General features: G+C 46.5%; 1 protein-coding gene across 2 annotated transcripts in view; it reads left to right on the forward strand.

The window, feature by feature from the left end:
• The first annotated feature begins 5,098 nt into the window (after window positions 1–5,098).
• The window catches only part of SSUH2 (ssu-2 homolog (C. elegans)), a 32,185-nt gene continuing 21,876 nt past the window's right edge, over window positions 5,099–15,407 (forward strand). The window contains exon 1 of one of the 2 annotated variants that reach the window (XM_012000639.1): window positions 5,099–5,180. Coding sequence is in view for 1 of the 2 variants with exons in the window: in XM_012000638.1 (XP_011856028.1) it covers window positions 12,393–12,420 (28 nt within the window). In the remaining variant the exon portion in view is untranslated. Of the gene's footprint in view, window positions 5,181–12,358; window positions 12,421–15,407 lie in introns of those variants that run through there. The other variant, XM_012000638.1, reaches the window with a different exon arrangement.

Raw genomic sequence — 15,407 nt, forward strand, 5'->3', positions numbered from 1 at the left:
AGGGAGGGGCCAGCCTCGGAGTCGTCATGGGGAGAAGGGTGCCTGTGGTCCTGCCCGTGCAGGGCTATGAAGGTGTGGAGGCCGGGAAGAGATTGGGAGAGCCCCACTGCCTGCTGATACCAGCAGATACGCACGCATACTGGAGAGCAAGGGTGGCACCATGCCTGGTTCTCTGATAGGTAAGAGGGAGGCCAGGGTGTCAAAGCCTACAGAACTGAATCCTCCTTGAGTTACCATAGTGAAGGCTTTTCTTCCTTTCTCCTTCCCTCCTTCCCTTCCTTCTGTACTCACCTTTTGGTAGGATGTAGCAGAAAAAGCATAGTCTCAATAGTCAGCCTTTGTTCCCTCCTCTTCGCCACGTACTTGACTCTTTTCATCCTTCAGTGCCCAGTGTCAGCCTTGCCTCCTCCAGGCAGCCTTTCCTGATCTCCCCCTTCCCAGACAGGGGTGGGCTCATCTGACCTCACTGTCTGTGAGCATGGAACACCTCAAGGAGGGCGGCCTGTCAGTGCTAGAGACCTTCCACGTGTCCATGTTGTGCCTTCCTACCTGGGTGGAAAGCTGCTTGAGGGTAGGGGCTGAGTCTTGGGCTTCTTCATGCCACTTTGTATTACTCCTCTGCCTCCAAACCTTCCATGACTTGTACCACCCTTTGGATTGATTATTCATCCACCCACCTATTCAACAAATACTCATCAAGTGCAGTGTTAGTGATGTGAAGATGCCTGAGACGCTATCCTGAAGTCTAGAGTTAATCAGGAAAGAGAGCTAAGAAAGGAGGTATTTATAAAACAGGGTGGTGGGCCAGGCACAGTGGCGCATGCCTGTAATCCCAGCACTTTGGGAGGCCGAGGCAGTAGGATCACTTGAGGTCAGGAGTTCCAGACCAGAAGAGTGAAATCCCCTCTCTGCTAAAAATACAAAAATTAGCCTGGCGTGATGGTGCGTGCCTGTATCCCAGCTACTCGGGAGGCTGAGGTAGGAGAATTGCTTGAACCTGGGAGGTGGAGGTTGAAATGAGCTGAGATTGTGCTACTGCACTCCAGCCTGGGTGACAGAGTAAGTGAGACTCCGTCTCAAACAAACAAACAAACAAACAAACCAAAAAATGAAACAGAGTGGTAAATCCCATGAAGAGGAGGCAGACACATCATGGGAGCCAGAAAAACCCACGTTCAAATCCTGGCTTCCACTTCCCACCTATAGGAGCTTGGTCAAGTCACTTCCTCCCTGTGCCTCAGTTTTCTCATTTATATACTGAGACTAATAACAATTCTCAACTCACAGGGTTGTAGTGAGGACTGAATGAGATGATGTGGCCTCTTCGTCCTTTCCGTCATGTTGGCTCCACATGGGCAGAGGTTGTGTCTTCCTCACTCCCAGTGGTGTCCCCAGCCTAGGGCACATGGTGGGGCATGACGACTGTTTGTGGAATGGCTGTTGCTCTGTCCCTGAGACACAGTCAGTGACCGCCTTGTGCTGTCAAGAGGTGCTGAGAGCCCGAGAATTGGAATGATCAACCCATAAGCAGGTTTTGTGCCAGGCTGGGAACACAAAACTGGGCAGAGGTGGCCAGGTGGCAGGCAGCAGCGAGGTTCCAGGACGTCTCATTTCCTGTATGTGAGAGGAATAAATAGTAAAAAGTGTCCTGGACCAAACCTTTTGTTCCTTTTCCTGCCAGACTTGTTCATGGGAAAATTAGCTGCTTTTAGCAGAACATGGAAAAGAAGGAGAGTATATATTGTCAGAGATTTAAGTTTCTCAATTTCGAACCTAAACATGAAGGCTTTTCAGTTGGGTGTGTTCTGTTTGAGATTTGCACAAACCTGGTCTCTCTCTCTCTCTTTGTCTCTCTCTCTTTCTTAAAATCTTATATCCTTGGTTTTTGTTGAAGTGGGACACAAATTATTAAAAAGCAGAACAAACCACCCAACAACTAGAAACTTTGTTTTTATAGCAGCACAGGCTTATATTCAGTTAGAATAATATTCTTTTGAAATTCGATTTCCCCTATTCCACAGTGGTAGGAGAACAAGAAAAAAAAGTGGAGATATCTGAAAAATTCCCCAGTGTTCTGAACTTAGGATAGAACAGAACGGGTTTTGAAATCCTGGCCTATGTGTTTGCCTCCTGAGTCTTCTACTCTACCTTCAATCATTCTTCTGACAAAAACAGAAGAGCAAGAGGCTGTGTTATCAGTTTGCTGACTGGCTCTGAACAAAGAAATGGTGCTTTCTCTCCACACTGTCAGCTCATTCATTGACGTCAATCAGAAAATTGATTCGAGGCATGTTTGGGATTCTAACTAGTTTGTGTGCATAATGAATTCCAAGTCAATATTTTCAGAGGGATGAAATAGATAGAGGTTGTGGGGACTAATGGGGGCAGGAATGACCCACTGAGACCTTGGGAAGCCACCTACTGTGATCTTGGGGAGGCCACACCCTGAGATCTGCGGGAGAAGACCACATACTGTGATTTTGGGAAGGCCGCACACTGAGACCTTGGGGAGGACACCCACTGAGACACTGAGGTATTTATATTTTCCCTGGAGCTCCGGTATCTATCTGTAAAGTGGGGTGATATGGTTCTAGTCCTACTAATTTACCCTATGGAAACACATACACATGTGCAGGCATAAGTACAAGGCTATCTTTAAAGCACAACAATGTAACTGCAGTGAAATAGGAGACAATTTGGGTGTCTATTGAGAGGAGAATGGTTAAATACATCATGATACATTCCTACAATGGGAAACTATGGGAAACTATGAAGTGTTAGAAATGAGGCTGAGATTACGTGGGTGATTCTACAAACATGATGTTGAGTGAAAGAAGCCAGATTCTTTTGTTAAAAATTCATTTGTTGAAACTCTATCCCCCAGTGTGATGATATTTGGAGATGGGGTCTTCAGGACGTAATTAGGTTTAGATGAGATCGTGAGGGTGGGGTCCCCAGGATGGGATTAGTGCCTTTATAAGAGACAGAAGAGAGCTTGCTCTCTGTCTTTCTCCTCTCCACATGAGAGCCTAGCAAGAAAGCAACCATCTACAAGCTAGGATGAGAGCCCTCACCAGAACCCAACCATGCTGGCACCCTGATTATGGAATTCCAGCCATCTGAATGGTGAGAAAATACATTTCTGTCATTTAAGCCACCATTCTGTGGTCATGGCAGCCTGAGTTGACTAATATAAGTGCCTGCTGTTTGAGTCCAAGTGTACCAAGTTCAACAGGCAAAACTGAGCCATGGTGTTACAGGCAGGGGAATGGTTCCCATTGGGTGCGGTGGGAGGGTCGGGAGGTGGAGAGTGAGTACTGGAAAGTGGCCTGAGGTGGCTTCAGAACTGGTCATGTTCTGTTCCTGATCTGAGTTTTGGTCATACGGGTACATTTACTTTGTCAAAATACATCCAGTTGTGTGCTTAAGATTTGTGCTTTTTAAATGATGTGTGTTATAATTCTGTAAAACGTACACAAAGAAAAATAATCTCGTTCAAAAATTATCAGTAAAAACAAAAGTCTTGTGAACAATATTTTAGTTATTTCTATATTATTAGTATCTAGCCCAGTGCCTGAATTTAAACCAGATTGTGTGCTAAATGTAAAAGTTGCTACAGCAACAATAAAATGAACAAGATAAAACTGTGTGGGCTATTGACACAGAAAGATATCTATATTGCATTTTGTGTTTTTTTTTTTTAACAAAAAGGTTGAGCAATATTTATAGCATGATTTCATTTACGCTTTTAAAAAATTCTAAGTGTATGCACACTTATCAGCAGATTTACATGTAAATAGACATATGGACATTGGAGGTGGGGTGACCATTAGTTTTTAGCTATTAATCTTTCAAAACTTTGATTTTTTGAGGATTAGGATATTTCTTTTATAAATATAAAAAATAATGGTGAAGGTAAATAAAAGAGGACAATGAAAGGGAGTTTGAAGCAGATGACGTCTGTGGCCCCTGCCTCTTGCTCTGAGATCTGTGATTAACATTGACCTGCTTCATGTCCAGCCAGATAGATGACCAGGTTTGAGTTGGATGACACTAAATCTCCATGTGATTCTTAATTTAGATCCAAAAAGGTGTCCATTCTTGCGGCTGTCATTTGAGTTTTTGGTTGTGGATTCTCATTCTCCAAGTGGATGTGGAACTGACTCTGGAAGCCAGGCACCATGGCGGAGTCTCAGGCCATTTAGGTGGGATCCCCAGGACAAAGGGGAGCCCCGTCTCCTCCCCACTCCCAGGGAGATGGCCTGAGGGAAAGGGGGAGTCAGTCACATGCTTATATTCATAAATAATAGCCCTGTGGAGAGTGGCCTGCAGACACAGAGGAGAGAACAATTGTTTCTGGCCAGGCTTCCTAGAGGAGAGGGCATCTGAGATGGTCCTTGGAGCATGAGTAGAAGTTTGCCAGGCAGAAAATGGTAGGAGAATGTTTCAAATAGGGGAAACTGTATGCACAAAACTTGGTATAGGTATATCAGGGGAAAACATGTGAAAGCTAAGGCTGGAAAGGCTGTTTGGAGGCAGATTGAAGATTTGGACTTCATCCTAGGGTAATAAGGAGCCATAGAAGATTTGAAGCAGGAGACTTAATCAGATCTAAGTAGGCAGGAAAAGCTTTCCACCCTTCCCCTTTCTTTCCTCTCTCTTATCCTGCCTTCTTGGGAGGGAGACTCTGAGCAGCAGAAATAGAAGACAGTCTGGGTAGACATGATAAGCATTGAGGTTATGCCATGGAAGGCAGCTGCTATTAGTGACACAAAGGTTTGCTTGCCTTGTAGATATCTTATTGGGAAAAATCCAGAGCTGGTAAAGCCATTTCTGTAAATGGTCCACAAGGCTACTCCTGATCACAGAGCACCTGAAACCCTGGGATTGGGGGAGATTGTGGTACAGGTGCAGAGGGAGGGAGATCAGAGACATCCCAAGGAGGTCTCTGTGTGCTTGGATCAAGGACTCAACAGGAAAGGTGGGAGAGTTCTGTCACACTGTGGACACTGTGTGTCATCCTGATCATGTGATCATTTGATTTTCCTTTTGGAGATGGATGGTTGACCTCCATCGTTTCCTGGTCATCACTGTGCATGCAGGACACACTGTAGAACAGCTCCCACTGGCTGGCAGTGCTAAGCAGGTGCGGAGAGGGGCAGAGATCCCAGGATGGAGGGGTGAGTGGAAGCCTGCCTGAGGCAGTCGCCATGGAGATGGAGGGAGGAGAGATTGGCAGGTGCGTGTATGTGGGAAGATAAGAGACCAGAGTTGCGGATAATTAGGGGTTTCCTGTATGTGTGGCTGGGCATGATGGTGAAGAGGCAGAGGAGGGGAGGAGCTGGCATGGGGAAAAAGAGAATTAGGCTGGAGCCGTGGAAACACGTCCATCCTTGCTGAGGGCTGTCTCTCCAGTTGACATTAGATGGGAGACCTAACATCAGGGGATGGAGGAAAAAATCATTTCTGCCACTTTTGGCTTCACGGGAGACTCTGTAATGGGGCTATGTCTGATGTTACTTATCGCTCTGGTACCCATCAAGGTCTCTGCAAGGAACCAAAGCTTCTTAATAATGTGTGAAAAAAATACACGATGCCTCATTCTGCTTCTGCTCCCAATTTTCTGTGTGGCCTCAGGAGTCACTTCACCTCTGGGGACCTCAGGGCAACATGCAAAGCATATCTGTCCTGGAAGAAATCCTGGGCTATGGTCTGCTACTCACTGCCATGGGAGCCTGGACAAGTCCCTTCCTTTCTCTTGACCTTGGTTTCCCCATGTGCACAGTGAAGAAGTAGAACAAGAAAAATTCTGAGGTGCCAACAAGTGCTCACCATCAGCAATGATGGCTTCCCTCACTTGCCTCCCCTCTTGCTGAGATAGCAGAGAGATGCAATGGGCTGGATCCTGAAGCATTTATGACAGAAACACCCTCTGCAAACACAAGGACTGGAAGTTAGTGCTGTCCCGTGGCCTGGGAAGGCTGGTGGTGCCTTGCAAAGCAAATTGAATTTGTGTTTGAAAATTTCAGTGACCAAATAGACTGGCCTTTTAAAATTCCAAATTGGTTTTGTAGATAAATGGATCAGATTAGTAGGAAGGAAGGGAGAAACGGAGGGACTGTGCAATGTGCGTGCAATTGCTGGCAGGCAGCCTTCTGCATTATGAGATTAGCATCTTTGCCTTTTGCTGGAAATAAGCCACTCTGTTCTCCCTGCCTGCCAGGAGCCACGATTGAAAACCTCTCCCATTTTCTAGCCTAGTGAGGACAGCAGCCAGAACCACAGAAGCTTGTTTTAGTTGGTTTAATCTGAAGCCCCCAGGTGCATCTGCATTGACCCACAGAAAAGCTCCATGGGAAACGTCTTTCAGAGTCCAGGCCACGGATGGAGCAGGAGCGATCACCGGTCAGTTTTTCAGCCACGGGATGGAGCTTCCTGTAGTCCCAGCTTCCAGGGAGGCATCCTTCATTAAGTCTTTGAGCTACATGGTCAAACTGAACTCCTTCCTGCTATTCTTGTAATGCGGCACTCAGACTGGATTCCTGTTTTTGAAGAAGTGAGTGTCTAGAAAGAGGGACAAACTGGTATTTAAAAATTACTAGTGGCCTTTTTTTTTCTGTCAGTTTCCCCACAGTTGGAACAAAGCATATCTTTGGAGAAAACTGTTTAGAAGTCCAGGACAATGGGAAGATAAAGTCCCTGCCTAATAATAAAAAATGTATATTTATTTATTTATTCATTCATCACATATTTATAGAACATCTATTATTTTCCAGGCCCTGTTCACAGTGTTAAGTATACAGCAGGGAACTAAACAGAGAAAAATATGCTTTTTGGGTTTTTATCTGGTAGCCTACATCCGGATTATGACAGGTGTTGAACAAAACACATAATAAGTTAGTTAATGTGTTGGATAGAAGTAAGAGCCTTGAAGAAAAACAAAAGCAGGAAAGAAAATTTGAGACTAGAGATTTGGTGGTGGCGGCAGGGTGTTCAATTTTAAATAGGGGCCAGGGACAGCCTCCCTGGGAGAGTGACATTTAAGCAAAGGCCTGCAGGTGGTGAGGGAACAGGTTGTGTGGAGATCTGGAGGGGAATTCCAGGTCACCAGCACAGCCAGTGCAAAGGTCCTGAGGTGGGAATGTGCTTGGTGTGACCAGCGAACGATGAGGAGGCTGGTGGGGCTGGAGGAAAGGGTTGAAGGGAAGCAGGTAGAGGCTATATTGGCAGGAAGGGTGCAGAGTGTCCCTAGCAGAGCATGGCAAGGACTTGGCTTTCAGTCCAAGTGATTTTGTAGCCAGGGAGGGTGTTGAGCAGAGGAGGGCTGTCTGCTGACTTACAGGTGTAGAGGGATCAGTCTGAGTTCTGAGTTGAGCATGGGCTTTGTCTGGGCCAGGGCAACAGCTAGCAGACGCATGAGGAAGTGACTGCAGCAATCCAGGTGAAGGGGGCTAGGGACTCAGGCACGAGTGGGAGCAAGGAAGCAGACTGGGAGGGGACCCAGGCCGATATGACTTGCTGACATTGAATGGGGGTATGAGGAAAAGGGGGAGTGAAAGCGGGTGGAGACCAGGGGTTCAGCGTTGAACACACACAGAGAGCTTGAGGTGTCTGTTAGACAACTGAGGGGAGATGTCCCGGCCAGATACAGGAGTCGGAAGTTCAGAGGAGAGGTGCAGGCAGAGGCAGAAATTGGGAATGGTCAGTGTGTGGACAACCATCACACCGAAGGAGGTCACCAAGGGAGTGAGCACGGATGGACGGGCACACCCTGATATTTAGAGATTGCGGGAGAGGAGCCACCATCCCACCTTGCCCGCCCCTGGGAATTGCTCTGGGAATGAGGAGAAGTGCAATTCCTGCCATTCTCATGAACTGCAGGAGCCTTGGGGCCCTGGATGTGGTGAGATGTGGTGAAAGTTCCTGTTGCAGGCAGCGTTCTTGGGAAGAAGACTTTGAGGAGGAGGAACTTTGTATGTGGGAAGTTAGCTGGGGGTCCTTTTGGGATCAAGTCCTGTGAGGAAGCAAAGGCAGCAGGATTTTGCATAGGGAGGAGTTGAGTCGCCCTGTAGTCAGGATGAAGGTCTCGCCCATTGTTGGAGGGTAGGGGCTCAGGAGCAGGCCCAGGGTGAGTCAGGGACGGGCTTGGTCAGGCACTGGAGATGAGGTTCTCATCCTGAGGGGACCTGGGAGTGCAGCCCAGCACTCACTAAAGCACCCAGGAGAAGGCAACCAGGCCATCATTAGACAGTGGGGGCCGGCCAGAGTCTCTTAAGAAAGTTGGTGAGTTGGGTTCCTGGAGCATCAGGATTGGTGGAATCCTGGAGCTGCGATGTATCCAGGGTCAAGGTTAATTTTTGTGTTGTGTTTCATCATTTCCCCAGCTGCGTTTTGGGAGGCTTCCAAGAGGGGCCTCAGCTATGTCAAGGGGATGAGGGAAGAGGTGCTGGGGCCTGGAGGAGGTAACAGAGGGAAGCCCAGGGCAGCAACAGACCAGAGTCACAGAAGACAGTATGGCTTTGGTGAGCACTCATTGGAAGCTTCCAGAAAGACTTTGGGATCGGGGGCACCGGCTAAAGTGTGGCTTTGCTGTTGTTGAGAAGACAAGGGTTCAGGCTTGGCTAGGAAAGGGAAAGGTGGAGGGTGACCTTCCTGAAGGCCGCTGGCCTGCAGGCATCGTAGTTTCTCAGCTTTCCTCCATTGCTTTCCGTTCAGCTGATTGATACACGGGCCAAGCCGCTAAGTAGCCAGGTCAGTAAAAACCATGCCACGCTCCTTCCCCTAGCTTCTTACAATGACACATAACAATGCACAGAATTGTTTGTCATCTACATCAGGGCCTTGGTGCCAACTTACTCTCATCCTAGTTTTGCCACACCAGAGCTGTGTGACCTTGGGTAAGTCACTCAACCTCTCTAAGCCCTTGTTTTCTCGTCTATAAGGAGAACCATATCTATCTTACGGAGCTGTTGTGAAGGTTTAAATGAGAAAGCATCTGGGAAAGCATCTCTCTTCCTTTGTGGTATTTCGGGGGCATCAAAAATATCTCAGTCCCTGTTTTCTGTGTGTGTAGTTAGAAGTCCACGACTTGGGCCTGGAGGGATGTGCCAGTTTCCCTGGCTCCCAGAGAGAGGAGGGTGCTTGGGTACAGTGTTTTGAGACCTCCTACTTGGACAAGTTTCTTATTTGTGTCAAGCCCATTCTCTGCCACTCCATATTCGATTCCCACCATGGGCACCGCTGGTCTCCATCCACCCAGGCTGCAGATAAGCCAACAACAATGTTATCGTGGCTGCCAGGCCCTTTGGGGCAGAGCTCCTTTGTTGGTAGTCTTGGCTCCTGTGGGGGTTCTGGGTGGCTCTAGGTTCAGTTGGGTTGAGAGGGCCTGAGGCAGGGCCTGGTTCCTGGTGGATGTGCAGGGAGCATTCACTGGATGAATGAGAGTGAGGGCTCTGTAGATGGTGGGGTGAGACCTTCATCCAGCAGGAGCTGAACAGTAGCCGGCTTCTCTGAGATAAAAAGAAATAACCAGATCAGGCACTGTTCAAGGTTCTGCCCCCTGGGAGTACCTTTCCTCACCACGGTCCTTCAGGGGTGATCTGGAAAGAGGCTGCAGTACTGTCGTGTCCACTTTAGGACTTTAAACTCAGTCTACCCTGACTCTGAAGCCATAGACTGTGATGTTCTACTACTGCCCACACCCCACTTCGTTTAATCACCAAGCTTTTGCTTTAATGTTCTTCTGAAGGGCTCAGTCCAAAGATAAGAAACTCTTCTCACAGAAAGTTTCTTTGTTCAGCTGAAAATGATCTCCATTCCAGACCAGCTCTCCACATGCCTGCTCATGGATAGGACAGGTGTCCTGAGATTCTGTTCTGCTGTTGCCTTCCCACATGCCCCTTTAAATACTTGAAGACAGTTATTGAGCCTTGCTTCTAGGCTTTTCCCTCACTATCATGTTCAATTGCAGTCCGACCACGTGGTTCCTTGATTCCCTTCTAAAGCTCTGCCGTACCCTAATCCTTCCTGCAACCATGACATATCCCAAGACAGACACCCACCTGTGAGATTACATAGATTTTATTTCCAAGAACAAACAACGTTCTCAGACAGCAATCAATGGATAGAGTCAGCTCCTGGACAGCTGTGCTAATTCCACAAATGTTTCATGAGCACTTAGCACATGCAGTACACAAGGCGTGCAATGATTCATATTCACGGACCCCTGAGGGCCAGTTCAGGAGGAGCTCTCAGAGCCCACTCATTTCCATCAACAGCAGGGAGGCAGAATGACCGTCAGATGTCAGGCACAGCGTGGGTGCCTCTCTTCCCTGACCCCAACCTCCTTTGATTCTATAATAGTAAGAGGCAGGGACCAATACTAGCCTCACACCGTCATGGGTCCTAGAGCTAATGCTGCTTGTTACTGCTGACACCACGGATGTTAGGTGTTGATGGGTACCTTATTTGCCCCGAGTCACTCAAGCACACTATTGCAGACAGCACTTCCGTACTGATGCCAAAACAAGATTAGAAAGGTCTAGCTGTTGATTTGTTCATCTTCCATGCGTTTTAAGAGCTTTTTATTAACTTACTATTATGTGACCTAAGTAATGTTCAGAAAATGACTGTCATTCCTGCTGATCACCACTCCCTGGTTACGAAGACACAGCTCAGGGTTGTCTGCATTTTTACAGCCTCAGATTTCGGGTCCTTGTAGTGCTCAATTCTCTTTAACATTTTGTTCAATTTGACATTTAAAGAATTTTCTGTGGTTGTTCCTTTTAAATGCTGAGGAGGGTTTTAGGTAAGCATATATTGCTGCTTAAAAAGTACTCAAGATATAATGGTGGTATATTGTTTTAGTTAAATTGCAAGTATTCTGTCATTAATTTATCTATCATTTATCATATTTTGGCTCAAATACATACACATATGCAAACACATGCATAGACACAGAAATGGATGCTCACACACTTGTTTAGGGTAAAATATACACACAGAGAAAGGCACACAAATGATAATCCTATTTATCATGGGGACAATTCTATAAGGGCTTAAAATCCTTGCTTCATGTATAAAGGTATCAAAAGACCACATTTCTTCCTGAGGATCATGGTCATCCTTGTGTATACATAGTAATGAAATTTATATGACTCTCAAGTATCAGAAATCCAGTGCTCCTACCAGCCATAAAAACCTAATTGTGAGGACTGAGTCACCTAAAGTGTTTGTGAAATTGTGAATAATGCTGAAGATTGCACTTGCATGCTATCGGCGATGGGCATTCAGTGACGAGGGTGAAGACAGTAGAGAGAACAAAGACACGCTCTTTACAGAGCAGCTGGGAGCCATCTCTGTGTTCAGTGTGGCCATCCCAGACAGGCCAAACTTTAGGACACTGACAAAATAGTCCTGATGCTTCCCTGGTGAAGGCAATCCCAGGTTGTCATTGAGGAATAGCATGGCACATCCCAGGTGCATTGCTGGGATGGGGAAGTCAAGGCCTAGGGCAGTTTCATCGCCCTGGCCAGAGAACCCCAGGTTCAGCTTCAGAGGAGTGATTACCAAGAATGCAGTGGAAGGAGTGGGACTCGTAGAGCCTCAGGGACCAGCTCACAAGTTCTGTGTTTAGACTCATGCAGAGGAGATCTTCCAAGGGCTGAGGTTGAAGGGGTGTCAAACTCCAATGGAAAAGGTTTAGGAAAAGACCTTTTACAGATCCAAAGATGTTTCACAGTGGGCAAGGCTGGTGTGGCGAACAGTAGTGGCCCACGTAGCCGGGTTGGGAACCAGCTCTGCCCATGAGGTGCCGTGTGGCTTTGCAGTGTGGCCTCACAATCCCAGCTTTGTTTCTTCCCCAGGGAGATGAGGCTGGTGCTGCTCAAGACCTCAGAGGCCCTGCCCAGCCTGAGTATCTGTATATAATATCCCCCTTGGGGAGGTACTCTCCTTGTGGTTATGACCTTTTTTCTGCATGCCCCCTACAATACTTAGGACTCTGCCTCCTACAGCTGGGCGATGTAGCTCAGTGGTCAGGCACTCTGACTGGAGAGTCAGACTGATGAGGGTGTGAATCTATCATCCTGCTCAGAAAAATGGGCATGATACCAGTGCCCCTCTCAAAGGCATGCAGTGAGGACATGAGTAACTAGTAGCATCCACAAGAGCTTGGCCAGTAGAAGGCTCTTGTGGAAGAGGAGCTCCCAGAACCCGGTGGATTGGGTGCCGAGCAGCTACTATAATGAATGGTATAGATGTTTCCTTTTGTTGTATTCAAACTGGTAACAATGGGCCTGCTGTTCTGGGAGGGGCCTGAGGGTGGTCCATCAGAGCACATCGGTCCAAGCACACTAGAAGGGCAGACATCTCTTTGGCAGGACGTCTGGACCATGGACAGGGATCTGAGTGAAGATGACAGTAAGTAGAGCCTCGAAGATGGCATGGAAGACTGTGTGGAGATATTTTAGCCTGCATTTGAGGAGGACCTAATCTGACCTCTAATATGTTGGAAGTTGTGTATCTATAGTTTTTTCTAATAAGCTCTGTAACTAGCACTGTGTGAACTCTTCCATCTGCCCTAAATGCAGTCCTGGGTCTGCATCTGGGTTGCTGAGAGCACCCCTTTCTTCCTTCTTCTCATATGTAAAACCTACCTGTAGCTTGCAATCTCTTCTTCTGTTATGTGCCTTTGGACAATGGAGAAGGAAGGTGAAAGACGAAATTGAGAACTTTTCTCTCTATCACAGTGACACTGTGCAAACCTTATATTCTTTTTCCTTTTTTTTTCTCTAGTTGACAGTATCTCCTGCTCCCAGCCAAATGTAAGTGAGATTTTCAGGATTCTTATTTCAGTCACAATTGGATTCAGTTCTTAGATGAGGTTAACTCTACAGAAAGGTTGGGAAAAGTCTTCACTCACGATCTTTCTCTGGCAAACAGCTGGCTCGTTCATTATCGCTTATGAAACATAGCCCAGGTGACCCCATCCTGTCACTACCAGGACAGAAATACAATGGATTCTCAGGGCTATTTAAAACACGAAGAAGGAAGTGATATTTCAGGAAGAAACATGCTATGTTTTAAAAAAGGAATTTTTTGATTCCGAATTTGAAACAGACAGTGCAGTGGGGGTAGTGTTGAGGGGGCAGGGGGAAGAGCAGGAGACTGAGAAGTGGGAGGCCAGGGTTCAAGTCCTGACTCTGCTCTGAATTGGCTGTGTGATCTTGGGCAAATCACTTAATCTCTCTGAGCTGCAATTTTCTCATCTATAAAACGAGATTGGTTTAGGAGGTCTCAATCTAATCTAATCTTTGCCCACAAGGGTGTGGGCAAAGTGTTTTCTAAACATGCTTTGTGGGGAATGTAGAGAGAGGTCTATAGCTTTTGTTTGAATCCAGAGAGACCCATGACACTAACATACTTTCATAGTCACCAGACTTGATGACATCAGAGCTTCTTTGCAGGCATAACACTCTTTCTTGTCTTTAATGTTGGCATCTTAAAGCTTGAAGTTTTAGACCTGAAGTAGAATATGAAATTAACCTATACTAAACTTAGAGAGCTCAATTTAAGTTTTGTTGGAATCCTTTTTCATATTGAAGTGGAAGACTGCCTGGAGATATTTTAGCATGTACTAGAGGAGGACTTAATCTGACCTCTAATATATTGGAAATTGTGTATCCATACTCTTATTCTAATAAGCTTCAAATAACATTCTAATGCAATCTTTTTTCTTCAAAACACTGTTTATTAGCAGTCTTTCCATTTATGATTAGAGTTTCTCATAGTAGCAATGGACTAGGTCAGATATGGACTCAAACCTATGCTCTGCCTCCTAGTTTCTGGGTGACTTTGCTCAAGTCACTTAACCTCTCTGAGCTTCATTTCCCATGATTTTTTTAAAGGGAAGGTGTCATCTTGCAGGATTGATCAAAGATTCATTCGCTACAAAGTGAGTGCCTAATACATCACCAGCCCAGAGTAGACATGGAGTCAATATTGACTCTAGGAAACGATCAGATCCCCAGAACTTTAAAAGTAAACTGCTATTAATGGGAAATATTATCTCCTGTGAAGTTCCTGTTTTGACCTCATGCCTTTTGGTGAGCAAGGTAAGAGAAAGGTGAAGTCTTTGGCCCCATTACAAGTCTAGGAACCCTGAGTCTTTCATAGGGTCATGCTGAGTGCTGGTCTCAGATGTGATGGAACTCAGGTGAGCACTTGGGGTACGCTGCAAGGTATGGGAGCACCCAGGGAAGCTTTTAGAAAAAGTTAAGTTAATGAAATCAGAAGGTAAGTAGATTTTTTTTTTTACCCCCCAAGTGTCAGAAAGGGAGCCCGCCACAGGCCTTACGTAATTCAAATGTGCCTGTTTAGAGGAGAGGTGATTGCCCATTTTATCCAATCAAGTTAACTTTGCAGGCACTAAAGTGTTGTCCCCTCACTGTTCAGGTCTATAATGTGAGTGACTTCAGAGGGAGGAAACCTTCCTCCAGTGATATGTTTTGGGACCAATGTGCATGGATAGGAACATTCTGGGATGTGCACCCACGTGCAGGTCTCCTCAAAGAGGCCTTTGATCATCACCCTCAGGTGCTGACTGCCTGTGACAGCATCCCTGACTAGGGCAGCATCTCCCACTTTGGCTGGCACACTTCCAGTGATGGGTTGGTCCTATTTTTATAGCCAAGACTGTCCAAAGTTCTTTCTTACAGTGATTCGCTATCTCTCTACCTGGAGCTTCTACTTTTTGGTCTTGATTCCAGGCCCCAAGTCTACTCAGAATATCTGCTCCCTGTTTAAAATAAGAGCCCTGTAAGTCTTTTCTTTTCTAGCCTAACCAGATCCTGTTTCTTCAACAGTCCCAGATGTAATCACTCTTTTCTTTAAGTGTAGCATCCTAGCACAGAGCAGAAGAGAAAAGAACCCCTCCTTTATTCTATATACCATACCTCTTGTGATGGAACTTATTTCTTTGATTGCAGACTGAAACCTCTTCCAGAAATGGTGAGCAAGAGCCTCTTCAAGTAAGATGGTCTATAAATGCAGCCCCTGGTAATTCTAGGAGGCAGCTTTTCTGGTCTAGGACTATAAGACATAGGTTGTACCTTTTTACTCCTGGGCATGAGTCCCTGTGGACGGGGGCAGGGTTGAGTTCATGAGTGAGAGCCCTGGTCTGAGGTCACATTGCCATCACCACTCCTGACCCAGTGCTGAGGAGCTGGGACTCTCCCCTGGTACCCTGGCCAACTCTGCTCCCAGAAAGCTTGCTCATTAGAATGCCGCTGCCCTCCACGACTAGGGATGGCAAGCTTTCATTACCAAGACTAGCTTTCAGTCTCTCCATGTATCTCGGTCAGAAAGGGTGCTGGACTTCTTGGCAAGGACCAAGCTGCCATTAGCAG

This window comes from Mandrillus leucophaeus, unplaced genomic scaffold (assembly GCF_000951045.1).
Source record: "Mandrillus leucophaeus isolate KB7577 unplaced genomic scaffold, Mleu.le_1.0 Scaffold637, whole genome shotgun sequence".
In the NCBI taxonomy this organism is placed as follows: domain Eukaryota; kingdom Metazoa; phylum Chordata; class Mammalia; order Primates; family Cercopithecidae; genus Mandrillus; species Mandrillus leucophaeus.